Raw genomic sequence first — 13,278 nt, forward strand, 5'->3', positions numbered from 1 at the left:
ACATATATCATATACCTGTGTATATATATGTATATATATATATATATATATACATATAAAAAATAAAAAAATAAAAGAAATAAAAGAGTGTATTAATGTATCAATATTAATTAATCATTGTGAAAATAGCTTTTATGTATCTAAATACATAACTAATACCCTTTCTATTGAAGGCCAATTGTGTCACTTATAACGTATTGAATCTTTATTCATTCCACCACCTATGGTACAATGCGGAAATTAAGAAGGCAATGCCTGTAAGCAGGTGCGGTAGCTAACTTACAAATTAATGCTTTAAATAAACATCAAACGGATACAAACAGATACAAACATCGTCCTTAACTCTCCTAAGAAGGTTATTCAATGAGCTGAGCGTGTTTTGTTATTATAAAAGACCGGAATCCAATACTCGACACAGAGCCAGGAATCGAACCCGGGCTTTTGATGCAAAAGGCAGGAACCATACCAATTATCCAAACGTTCAGCTCAAAATTCGTCAAAATAGGGAGTACATAGCCCTATACATTCGATTAACTTAACACATAATAACACGCAGCATTACCACTCGGCTACACTTTACCTGATACGAATGTATAGGTAATAATATTACACCCCATTATACAACCAGCGGATAAAGCGAACCGACTATACACATAGATGGCGCAAGGGGGCGAGGGTTTATATTCTAAGATTATTATTATTATTATTATTATTATTATTATTATTATTATTATTATTATTATTATTATTATTATTATTATTATTATTATTATTATTATTATTATTATTATTAGGCTAGAAGTACAGTAAATTCCACTAATTTTACAAAATTTATGTAATTATTTTTCCAGGGTGTACAGTTGTATCATGATTTTCCTGCGTGGTTCAGCGAGAATGATCGTGTTGTAAAATAGGCGTTTGTACCATGCCTATGAATGTTAGTGATTCCAGGAAGGTTATCATTAACTTTGTCGATTACACTCCTTTTGTCGTGTAAGTTGACGTTGTAGAGCATTAATCAAGATTATGAACAGGCTGCTTCATCTCCGCTAAATTACTAAAAGCATTATAAAATAATGGTATTCATATGTGTAAGGTTTTTGTATGAATTATCTTCATAAGCGTCGAAAATACATAAAATGCTAATGTATCGTTTGTTTTAATTACTTCGTTTCTCTGTTGACTACATGCCAACTCAGGGAGCGACGTACGACGCGACCATGTTATCAATAGTTATTGCCCTAAAGAAATCTTCGGTTTTTTTTTTTAAATGTTAAGACAAATGAATTATCATCTTTGTATTTGATTTGATTTCTATATTAGAAATTGTTTATGCATAACATTAATGACTTGTCGTTCAATTACTTATGATGAGAAGGTATTATATTGATTTTATTTCAGATATAGTCAATTTACTGAATGCTATTTTGTCGTACCCACCGGGAACATTCATTTGGACTCCTCCATGTTTAGGCCTATGCTAAGCAAAGTTGTCAGCTCTGATTCCCATACTTTGACAGTTCTAAATTTGTTTCTGATTGGTGTGTAATGCAAGCAATTGGGTAGGGCTAATACTGTTGAAATACTCTCTCAAACCAACAAACAAGTTAAATACAGGTATTGCATCAAAAATACAATTTTATTTTTAATCAGCCAAACAGAGTTTGTTCATGAGAGTAGTAGGCCTATAATGGGCTCACAACTGGTATTTTGTATAATTTCACCCATCCGATACACACGAAATATTGTAATAACACAGTAATGTATAACTTTTATTGCATTATTTTTTTGCAATTTTGTATTGTTTAAACATTCCGTACATTAAACAAAAAAGTTACTGTTAATATTTTTAAAATATATGAAAATCAGAATTTGCAGAAAAGAATGCTTATATACCGATCTTTTTAATCGAGTGAAAAACATCTTTGTTATTGCTTGCTCGTGGCATTTGTTATGATTTTAAAGTTTAAGAGGCGGATTGACGGAGATGATATCCTCAATGAAATGAGTGCTGACTCACTAGGGTATATGTTGATTCGAAATTCTGTATATTCAATTGACAAAATAACATCCAAATCATGATTTGAAAAAAAAAATCAAACGAGTTGAAGGCATTGAATACGAACGAAATGTTTGCAGGTTATCAACATTAAAACAATACATTGAATTGTCCTAATGCCTGTGTCCGAGCACTTCTTTGGTCGTTTCTTTTTTTCGAGAATTTAAGTACGGTTATCCTATAATTATGTTGTTTGGTGACCACTCCTAACCAGTGGTTTCTCTTTACTGGTTTCTAATTCGAGACCAAACCCCGAGACCACCCAACATTTCAAGTTTCCAAAGTCGTCTCGAATTGGATGGCGGACTGTACATTCTTTTCGAGATTACTTTTGCAAACTAGGCTTTTTCTCGAGATTAAGCTCATGGGGCTTGCATTCGAAGTTCTACGGTATATGTGGTAATTAACATTGTAACATTTTGTTTAAAATGTTATTTCCTTCACATCTAACAGCATGTATACTCGCCATAAAAAATCCAACAATGACATTGTGAACAGGATGAAGAAAGGCCCTGGGATTGCAAAGCAAGTCCCTATAGCTCCATCTTCTGCCAAAAGGGCATAAACTACTCTAGGCCTAGTACAATATAGAGTAAAGGGGATAGTGCCTTAATTAAAATACAACCCTTAAATAAATGTACATATGGCTTGGGTGATTATTCATTTATTCATTCTATTTTTATTTCAGAATATATCCATATACTAAAATCTACAATGAAAGATAAGATGAATACAAAAAAAAAAAAAAGAAAAAAAAAAGAAGGTGTTCCATTTAAGATAAAGCTTGAAGCTTTTAATAATGTGCTGTGACACAGTATCAACTAACTTGTTGCAACTATTAGTGACCCTTTTTCGAAATTCGATAATGGATCTTTCAATATATTCATTGAAAAGAGGGAATATTTCTAGATACGAACATTTTACTAGCACTGCAGAAACATAGAAACTTTAGAAACATTCGAAATGCATTATTGTAGTATACTTCAAAAGGTCTAATAGTAGATACATTATAACTTCAAGTTATCACAGGAGGTGAAACCTCCAGAAACTTTACTAACTTACGGATTTTAACATTTCGTTTATTCGATTTTTACAATTTCAAAATTTGTAAAAATTACATAGGATTTCTTTTTTTCTCTAAGAAATGTATTGAACACCCAGGAAATGTTGTGGCAAGTCTTCGCGACTGAAAAGGCATTAACCCTCCTCTCTTTCCACTGGTTTTACCACTGATCTTGCACAGATAGGGCCTATACCGAGAAAGTTGAAAATAAGGAGGGAGATGTGGGGGGGGGGGAGGGAGGGAGAATGCCAAAAACCTGTAGATCTGTTCCAAGTGCAACGCCCCGGTGGGTTCCAGAGGCTTCATATCCCGTAAGCTAAGGTGTTTATCATTCGTATTTAATTGATTTTAAAGATTACAATTAAACGTTTATTTCTACACTATGTTTTCAGAATACTCATCTTTAGAAGTGTTTGAATTTACGTCGTAATCGTAATGGACCTTCCCGGAGTGTCAATCAATCCTAAAAACTGACCAAACATAGAACAGTGTCAGGAATAGGCATGTGTCTAAAAAACACACGTGTTGTCTCAGTGGTTGCGTATATTGTTACACTGTCGTTTGTTGGACCTTTGCAACAATAACTAAGGGCCGGGACTTAGCTGAAAGGTCTACTATAGGTCCGCTTATTTATTTTGTTCAAACTAAACATTCATAGAAAAATGATTTATCTTATTTATTACCTACTGATTAGCTCATGTTATAATTATGTTTTCGAGCCATGACAAATGATTAAAAGGAACTTTGAACAGTCACTCTAATCTAGTCATTTTGCATTGACTTTATTTCTTTTCCTCATCCTGTTGACTTGCACTTTTGTGTAAGCGGTACAACATAATAATAAAGGTTAGTATGTTGCTCTTCTAAAACATTAGTGATATCATAATGAAACTTTTATAATTCAATTGTAAGTTATATACAGTAAGTTGGATACACACTATCAGGTTGTGCACTATGGCTTGACCATGTTGGAATAAACACTTAATTACCTTTCTGTGATCTACTGCCTACAATTATATTGTTTATATTTTCAGTTCTCTCTACTCTAATCAAATGTTTTAAAATTAATTGAGCACAATTTTCAAATACAATAATACATTTCAAAAGTATATAATTTATATATAGAGTAACAAGGCAAGATTTATCTGGGCAGTAAATGACATTGATCCAGAAGACACAGGAAATTTGATGTACCACGGCTCGTCCCGCAGAGTTACCTCCGCCGTGTTACTCAATGCTCAGGAAATGTCGATCATTTTACCAGAAAATGTCGATTCTTTTAAATTGTTCATGAAAAACGTAAAGTAGCATTCAATCTTGGTTATATATTTTTGGTATCGAAGCTTATGTATTTTTTTAATCTATTGTTAATCTTATTATCTTTAAGGAACATGCTAATACTTACATAGTCCTAGACTTAGACCCCCACGCACGCACCCTACACACCCACACACACTACCCTGTCTCTTATACACATCTAGATGTGTATAAGAGACAGCATTTATTATATGTATGTATATAAACGGAATTGACACTCTCCTCATGCTTAATGAAATATAATTTTGACAAATTGGTGGCGGAAAATGAAGCCAGCGAAGGTATTATGCCACTTGCGACTTCAATATCTCTGGTGGTGTTATTATACGTTTTTTTTATTCAGTGAAATTGTCTGGTTCTATTTTGTATATTTTTATTTTTTATTTATGTACTGTATCTAGGAAAACTAATTTCATTTTACATTTTTAATCGATTTTGACAATAAACATGAATATGATTCTGATCTTATGTTGTCTTTAAAGTGCAACTTTTTCCTATGCCCTATACTGCTGGATTGCGATGGATATTATATACATGAGTGAACTCACCCTTTGATTTAGCTGAGTAAATGACTCAGGTGTTTGGACTACGCGGTGAGAGATCAAAGTGTGATATTCTTCGCATTTCCAATCAATTTCTAGGATCAGTAGGTCGCCCTCTTGTGGGTCGCTGCTATACCCAATAAAAATACTGGATCTGTATAGTTTCTTATGCAATACCAGATTTGCTTTATTTCAACTGTTATAGCCAACAGCGAAAGAGATGACCAAGAATCGAGTAAAAACCATCTTTGTTATTTCCTTGCTCGTGGCATTTGTTAATACTAAAAATTCTATCGATGAAACTCACGAAGTTCTTCTTAATGAAGAGTTTGATTTTAAGTTTAAGTGGCGGATTGACAGAGAAGATATCCTCATCGAAATGAGTGCTAACTCACTAGGGTATGTTGCCATTGGGTTTTCTCCAAATGGTGGTATGCCTGGTTCTGATATTGTCGTCGGATGGGTTAAAGATGACGAGGCATTTTTGTCTGTAAGTTAACTGAAATATTATTAAAATTTTAAATTCTGCCTGTAATGCTTGTTTAATTATTAACAAAATTATAAAATACAAAGAATATAGGCTTAACACAAATATACGGTAATTATAAGTAATTTAAAAAAAAAATATTTATTCTTATAAAACTTTGTTAGCTTAGTCGCATCCAACAGCAAGTACACTTGCCAATTACAGGATGGGATGATGCTTTATAAATGTGTAAGTTTATTTTATGAAGCTTATAGGTAATTGAGCTGGTTTTATCGTGAGAACAAATATTGCAGTGAAGTCCATAGGGCGTGCCCACTGAGATTCAGATAACTTTAAAAACTATAATACCCTCAAGCAGTATTCCAGCATCGAACGACTATATATATTTTTTTCAATAATCCACTGTATATGACGTACATTTATTGATTGCTTCCCCAACAGAAGATTCAATTCATATATTTACTGTTTTTTATCATCATCTTCACTTATTATTTAGGCATATTATTATAGTAACAATAATCTGTAATATTTCTTTTTTTCGTCTTTTTCTTCGAACATGTGGGTATGGAAAAATATTGTGTATAAGCCATTTCGGCCCTCAATAGAACAATAACATAATGTACGATGTTAAATATACTCACTATAAATAGGAATATATTATTTCCCTCTCGTGGATCTCTGGATCTGTATAAGTTATACTCCGAACTGATGCAATTGTGTATTGTATGTCAATAATACTGAAGAGATCCGAGAAACGGAAGATAGTAAGTAAATTCAACATCGTACATTATATTATTAATCTATTAAGGGCCGAAATGGCTTACACAAAATTTTCCATAACCACAATATTGCGTGTATGGCTCTGTAGAGCCCAATAATGTAAAAATATACCACAAATGTAAAAATAACCACAAAAGTCAAAACATTCTACTCGCAAATGTCAAAATATCCGCAAATGTCATAACATGTCAACCAAATGTAAAAATAACCACAATTGTAAACAAATCGCCCACAAATGTAAAAATCTGTTAAACCACAAACGCAGAAACATTTCACCTACAAATGTAACAATTTCCATTTTTACCTCTAATGTCACTAATGCAACATTTTGCCTAAAATTCACCGGAAATAAAATGTCTGACCTTTGACACAAAAGACCCTATAGCGTTATATCTATACCTCTATTACCATTGGTCATGTACACCTAGTTTTGACCTCAAATTGTTCAGATCGGAAATGACATTTCTGACCTTTGTACGTAATGTTAGTATAGGCAGATCTCAGAATGGTCTCAAAGTATTCGGAACATACATGTAGCTATTTGCTTTAATGCAATATATTGTCAAAATGTGAATGGAATGACATTTTTGACATTTGAACTCTGATAATCAGAATGTAGACTCATCAGAACATACTGTACATGTTCCTATATGTATTTGTCTTATTGTGAATATAAATGATAATTTGGACCTTATATCCACATCTTCCCAAATTCTGTTTACTTTCAATGAAAATGTTGTCGACAAAATGCCGAAAGTACTTGTTTATTTGGTCTCTGGCCCTAGTAATGTTTGTTTTATAAAAGAAAAAAGTGTTTCATCTACCTAGGATACTCTTGCGACTCTAATAATAATAGTAATAATAATAAGAAGAAACTTGTAGACTAAAAGCGTATAATGCACGAAAAACTCCTTTTTTTGCTTCACATTACCGGTATATAATAAATAAAATATTTAGATAAAGAAATACACACACACACACAAAACACGAAGAAATGGCACAAAAAAATGAATATGTGGCGATCAGCCACAAGCAGGGCGTTCTTTGGAAGAGAGGGCTGTATTTATGAGATGAAGAGGAGAGGATAATAAAAGATGGCGGATGGAAACACATATGTGTCTGCCTCTGTGTGTGATCTTTCATTGTGTATGGATGTCGAATTTTGATCCCGGTCCTGGCAGAATCGCCACAACACTGTATACCGAATCTCTGAGGGTCAACGACACCACCCTAACCCAACGCAGGGCCCTATCTAGGTGGCTCGTATGGAGTGTGATATCGATATCGCTATTCGGTTCTGGAACTGCAGTTCAATTAGAAATTTACAGCAGCGAGTTCTCTGGCCTCTGCTTGGTCAAAATATTCACGGAGGGCGCTAAACTCGCAGCGGTAAATTAAACTCACTGCAGTAAATTTTTTCTGCCCTGTGATTGGTTGGAATTTGTTGCCAAGAAACTTGCTGCAAAGACGCTTTTCTACGATGTATTTGATTCGTCGATGACACTATACCACCATACATGAAGAGTATTTTAACTTTAGCATAAATGTATCACACTTGCATTTTACACTCCAAGATTTCAGATCGCATTTATTGTCATATACGAGCATTAATTGTTCACCCATCAGCAAAAATACGATGGTCAGGCGTAGGCCTATATTCAATTGTTGCTACTGGTGTGATTGTTAGAAAATTTTCAGCCAAGTAGAAAGCATATATATATATATATATATATACATATATATATATGTATATATATAGTATTATAATAGTATATATATATAATAATATAGGTAATAGTATAGTATAGTGTATATATATATAGTATAGTATATACATATACATACATATATATATATATCATATATATATATATACATATATATATATATATATATACATATATATATATTATAATAATAAAAATTTATCATATAGTCAGGTGATCGATCAATCAAATAATACAAGATAAAATGAAAAGTCACTGCACGGACCTGAGTGTCAAATAAGCGACTTATGTTTCCCTCACGCTTTCGATAATTTGAATTTAAATCCAAAAGTATTTCATGAAAATATAACTTCTTTATACGAAAATTTACACAGCGTTAATATTTGGTAGTATTTATTTTAATTTACTATGGTAGTTAAGTAGGATATCAAGTGCATAAAAAAAGACAACACATGACATTAAAACAGTTACTGTAGATAAACATATTAAATATAGAAGGCAACAAATAGAAAAGAATAGAGAAGTATGTAAATGATAAACAATCCGTTGCATTTGTTCATTTGATAGACCTACATAATATTCTTTTGGTATTCTTTACCGGATTCCGTAGAAATTTATTTTATTTTACTTTAGCAATTGATGTATAGTCCTAATATCATAATGATTTTAATAATGAATAATTATAATACATTTCATAAATCAGAACCACCACAAGGCTGGACCAAAAAATGAGTTAGTTGAATTTTGTAAGAAACCAGACACAGTGAATATTATGTACACTTGATATGGCCATAGAGGCTAAGGTCAACCTTTGCTATCAGACACGAGTGCCTTAATAGGACGATTAATGACAACTGGTGCAAATTCTTATTCCCATCTTGGTCACCACTGAGCTTGTAAACTGTCAAATGATAGATACAAAAATCTATGGAACGCCATCGCTGCCTTCGGTAACAGCTTACCATTCGGCGCATTTACATTCAGCCCTTTTACCATTACGTTCGGCTCTTTAACCATTCGGCGCATTAACATTCGGCCCTTTTACCATTACGTTCGGCTCTTTCACCAGTCGGCGCATTTTCATTTGGCCCTTTTACAATTAGGCCTATGTTCGGCTCTTTTACCATTCGGCGCATTTTCATTCAGCCCTTTTACCATTACGTTCGGCTCTTTTACCATTCGGCGCATTTTCATTCGGCCCTTTCACCATTCGGCGCATTTACATTCGGCTCTTTTACCATTACGTTCGGCTCTTTTACCATTCGGTGCATTTGCATTCGGCGTAGTATTGGCATTCGGCGCAATTATAATAAAATATAACCTTTGACATTGGGTCAAATGAAAAATTTGAGCGGCTGTGGGAATGAGCCTACACAAGTTTAGTCCATAGATGTAAGTCGCAACGCCGTACCTTCCACCATTGCGCAAAGGATTAATGGTACTTAGGCTAGGCCTATTAAAGATGTACTTAATTAACTTCATTTAATGCATCTTCTGGAGAATTTCGAAAGGGAGAAGGTATTATTATTTTTATATTAATAATAGCAACAATAATACAGAAATAATAATAGTATAGGCCTAGTAGAGGCTAGGCCTAATGATTTATCAAATGATAAGGGTCCTGCCTGGCCGGTTTTCACTGCCGGGGAGATGACAACTGACGAGGCATGCATGTGGGGTATTAGGGCTTTTTGACCATAGGGGCCTAATGTTACTATATGGTTTAGGGGGTGGGGTTAGGCCTAGTTAGGGGTGGGGCCGAGAATATTCTGTAACATCAGGGCCTAGGCCTTGTCATATCACTGACCTTAATTATGATGATCACTGACCTATTACAGATGATCTGAAATGTGCTCCTAATTCACCTTAAGTTTACTTCAATGTTTTTTTTACCTGTTCTGTATTTTATAGGATCCATTTTGTCTAGATTTATGCCAGCCAGACACAGCCCCTACACCAAAAAAAAAAGGAAAGCACTCGAAGACGCCATGGACTCGGAAGATAGTTTGCCTGTCAGATCCATCGACAATGATAACACCAAAATGTTGGCAAAAGCAACAACTAGCAGAAGCTGGGCTTGGTGAAAAAAACATAACAGTATAAATCCGGATGAATTCCAGGAAGTACAATATGCTAACTTTCCCAAGCTGAGGGATGCTGGGGGTTTTGATATAATAATATACTTTGGGAGTGGAAGAAAGCTTACCCCAATTAGGGGGCATATTCACCCCTGAATATAAAAGAAAAATCAGGTCAATGTAGAGTCTATATACGACCAATTCAACATGTACTAAACATGGATTCAGAAAGGGTAAAGAGGCATAATATGATCAGTTATCAATCAATCAATCAGTCAAATTCCCCTATATAGCGCAAGTATCCATTAAATAATATTCAAAGGCGCTCGAGTTATGTGTGAATTTGAAACACATCCTTAAGAAAGTTCTAATAGATAAAATATAAATGACAGTTTATAAATGATTATTAATACATCATTTTTAATTGTTTACTCTTTTAGAAAACTGTTGAGGACTCGACTCTGGATTCACACAGAAGTGTCCTAAATGCCAAAATAGCATTTCATTCTGTGTTTTAAAGAAACATTTGGCAAGCTGTGCAAGTAGCAGGTAACTATGAAATATATTTTCTATTTTGTATTTTTGACATTTATAAATGACATGAATGAATGAAATCAATATAATATAAATATTCATACTTCAATCTATACATAATTATTTGTTAATATTGAGTCTCTACGGAGCCCTGAAAGGGACTTGATTTAAAAAAAATTCACATAGACGTACAATTCACATAGACGTACTACACACTGTAATTATGGAATCTGCCCCCACCATGGCATGGTTGTGAAGCATTCACCCTGAAAGCAAAGGTCCCAGCTTTAATCCCTCGAGATAATAATTAACTTATTTTATATTAAGGAATTGTTTACCATATTACAAAATGGTATCGACCAGTTAGGCATTAATGTAATACAAGTTCTAAAACTTTTATAAAATAGGGTTATTTTTTGTTTTTATGGTAAATTGATTTTCTTAAATTTAATTACCAGTATTATGTATTAGATGCTGTGATTCGTATTTTATGTTATAAAAGCTTTATATTTCATTATATTTTTTTTTATTGTATTCAACATTTTAATATTTTATTTACATTAATTTCTTTTATATTAACACCATCTATCTTTTCCATCAGGAAGGCGGATCAAGAACTTCAGACTTCTACTTAACCGTTTTTTGAGCTGAACCGCACTACACTTACCAACCAAGCAGTATGTGACATTTGTGTGCAGCTGACAGGGAAGAATATAATGTATTCTAAAAAAAGTAATATAATGTAAATAATTAAATAAATGAAAAATAATTTAATATATTTGTAATTAATGTATAATGCAGTAATTGTTATTAAACAGTTTCTATGGTTCTAATCAATAAATGCATCACTATTATGTTCAGTTACATGTTTGTCCAAGTTTATTGAGTGTGAATTGTACTTCAGGTTTTTGCAGCATCATAATATTCTAATTAAATATTCCTTGGAATAGCAGTCATACAATTGTTTTTTTTTAATTAGGCAGCTGCTGTGTTTTGTTAAAAAAAATCATGATGCTGTAAATTACATAATACTCTTTAGTTTTTTTTTGTACAAAACAAAATATAGACACACTATAACATCAGAAGCTGTTGGCCATTTTGAATATATAATTACAATACCAATGTTCATTAATGCACAACATCTTGGAAGTAGCATGGTACCATTGCTGCTGGAGAAACACCGATGTTCAAGTCTGTTCATTTATCCAAGATTTTTGTTTTGGTGGACATTTGGAAAAGGGACAGCCATTTTAATGAAAGTATTCTTGAAATAGGCAGCTGAATTTGGCATAGAATCATTCCTAGAGATCTGAAAACATGCAAAAATACTTACAACACATGATATTATTACTTATTTAAAAAAAAAAATTCTTAACATTTAACTGTTTAAAGTGAAATTTGAGGAAACTGGTGGCCATTTTGAATATACAATTAGCAAAGTTCTGTGATGCATAACACGCGTAACCTTTCCTCGTTCCGTTATCAAGTGATGGCTTTATAGATTTTTAATTCTTTGGGGTCCCAGCCTCAATATATTATGATATATTGCACTATACAATAAACTACAATAATTACTATACATTAATGCCTATACCCTATATTTACACACAACAGTCAGAGATTTTGTATTGGAAAAGTGTCCTCATTTTGGTCGAAATGAATAATGTTCAAAAATCCGTAACTCCGTTTTGGCTTATCCCATAGGAATGGTTGACCCCTCATTTTAATCCTATTTTTATGTACAATCCATTGGTATTTAACTTTAAAATTGCATGATTCTGCCTAATGAAACTGCCATAATTCTGCCGTAGCTTCTAGACCTAGGCCTACTTCTTCCAGTTCTTATAGGCTCATTCCCACAGCCATTGAAATTTTTTATTTGACCCCATGTCAAAGGTTATATTTTATTTATAAATGCGCCGAATGTAAATACGCCGAATGTAAATGCGCCGAATGGTAAAAGGGCCGAATGTAAATGCGCCGAATGGTAAAAGGGCCGAATGAAAATGCGCCGAATGGTAAAAGAGCCGAACGTAATGGTAAAAGGGCCGAATGAAAATGCGCCGAATGGTAAAAGAGCCGAACGTAATGGTAAAAGGGCCAAATGTAAATGCGCCGAATGGTAAAAGAGCCGAATGTAATGGTAAAAGGGCCGAATGTAAATGCGCCGAATGGTAAAAGAGCCGAACGTAATGATAAAAGGGCCGAATGTAAATGCGCCGAATGGTAAGCTGTTACCGAAGGCAGCGATGGCGTTCCATAAAAATCCTTTCAAAATTTGCATTTTATTATTTTATTTTATTTATCCAATACCCAACAGCCCACAATTGTTGCCACTAATAGAATAGGAACAGTTTACAAATAAGCTTCAATAAAATATTTTAATCGCAATTAATTTTTTTGGCGTGGCGAGTCCAAATAGCGACTAGCGAGGCCATATATGTGTTAGAAATTTTGACTATAGACAAAGGCCTACGCCCTGATTTAATGTTCATTAGGCTAGCCTAAGAAATACATTAAATAAATAAAATTGAGATGTAGACTCATATATTTTGTAACAGACGATTATCTTACCAGTTATATAACAATATAATAATAAGATTCTTTAATATGTTCATGATTTTTTTGACCATTGCAAATATACATTGATGAATATAAATGTAATGTTTCTTGTATGGCAGATAATAGTCC

At 33.3% G+C, this 13,278-nt stretch overlaps 1 protein-coding gene and 1 long non-coding RNA gene across 2 annotated transcripts in view; both read left to right on the forward strand.

Moving 5' to 3' along the window:
- The window catches only part of LOC117108375, a 13,845-nt gene extending 11,669 nt beyond the window's left edge, over positions 1 to 2,176 (forward strand). Inside the window, exon 3 of the long non-coding RNA XR_004445359.1 lies at positions 852 to 2,176. This is a non-coding gene — a long non-coding RNA (uncharacterized LOC117108375). The remainder of the gene's footprint in view (positions 1 to 851) is intronic.
- A 2,966-nt stretch (positions 2,177 to 5,142) lies between these two features.
- Positions 5,143 to 13,278, forward strand: part of LOC117108387 (DBH-like monooxygenase protein 1 homolog) — a 61,000-nt gene continuing 52,864 nt past the window's right edge. The window contains exon 1 of the mRNA XM_033250387.1: positions 5,143 to 5,471. Coding sequence (XP_033106278.1) covers positions 5,202 to 5,471 — 270 coding nt within the window. The 5' untranslated portion in view covers positions 5,143 to 5,201. The remainder of the gene's footprint in view (positions 5,472 to 13,278) is intronic.

Source organism: Anneissia japonica, unplaced genomic scaffold (genome assembly GCF_011630105.1).
Source record: "Anneissia japonica isolate Jap-2015-1 unplaced genomic scaffold, ASM1163010v1 scaffold426_len1935630_cov189, whole genome shotgun sequence".
Lineage (NCBI taxonomy): Eukaryota > Metazoa > Echinodermata > Crinoidea > Comatulida > Comatulidae > Anneissia > Anneissia japonica.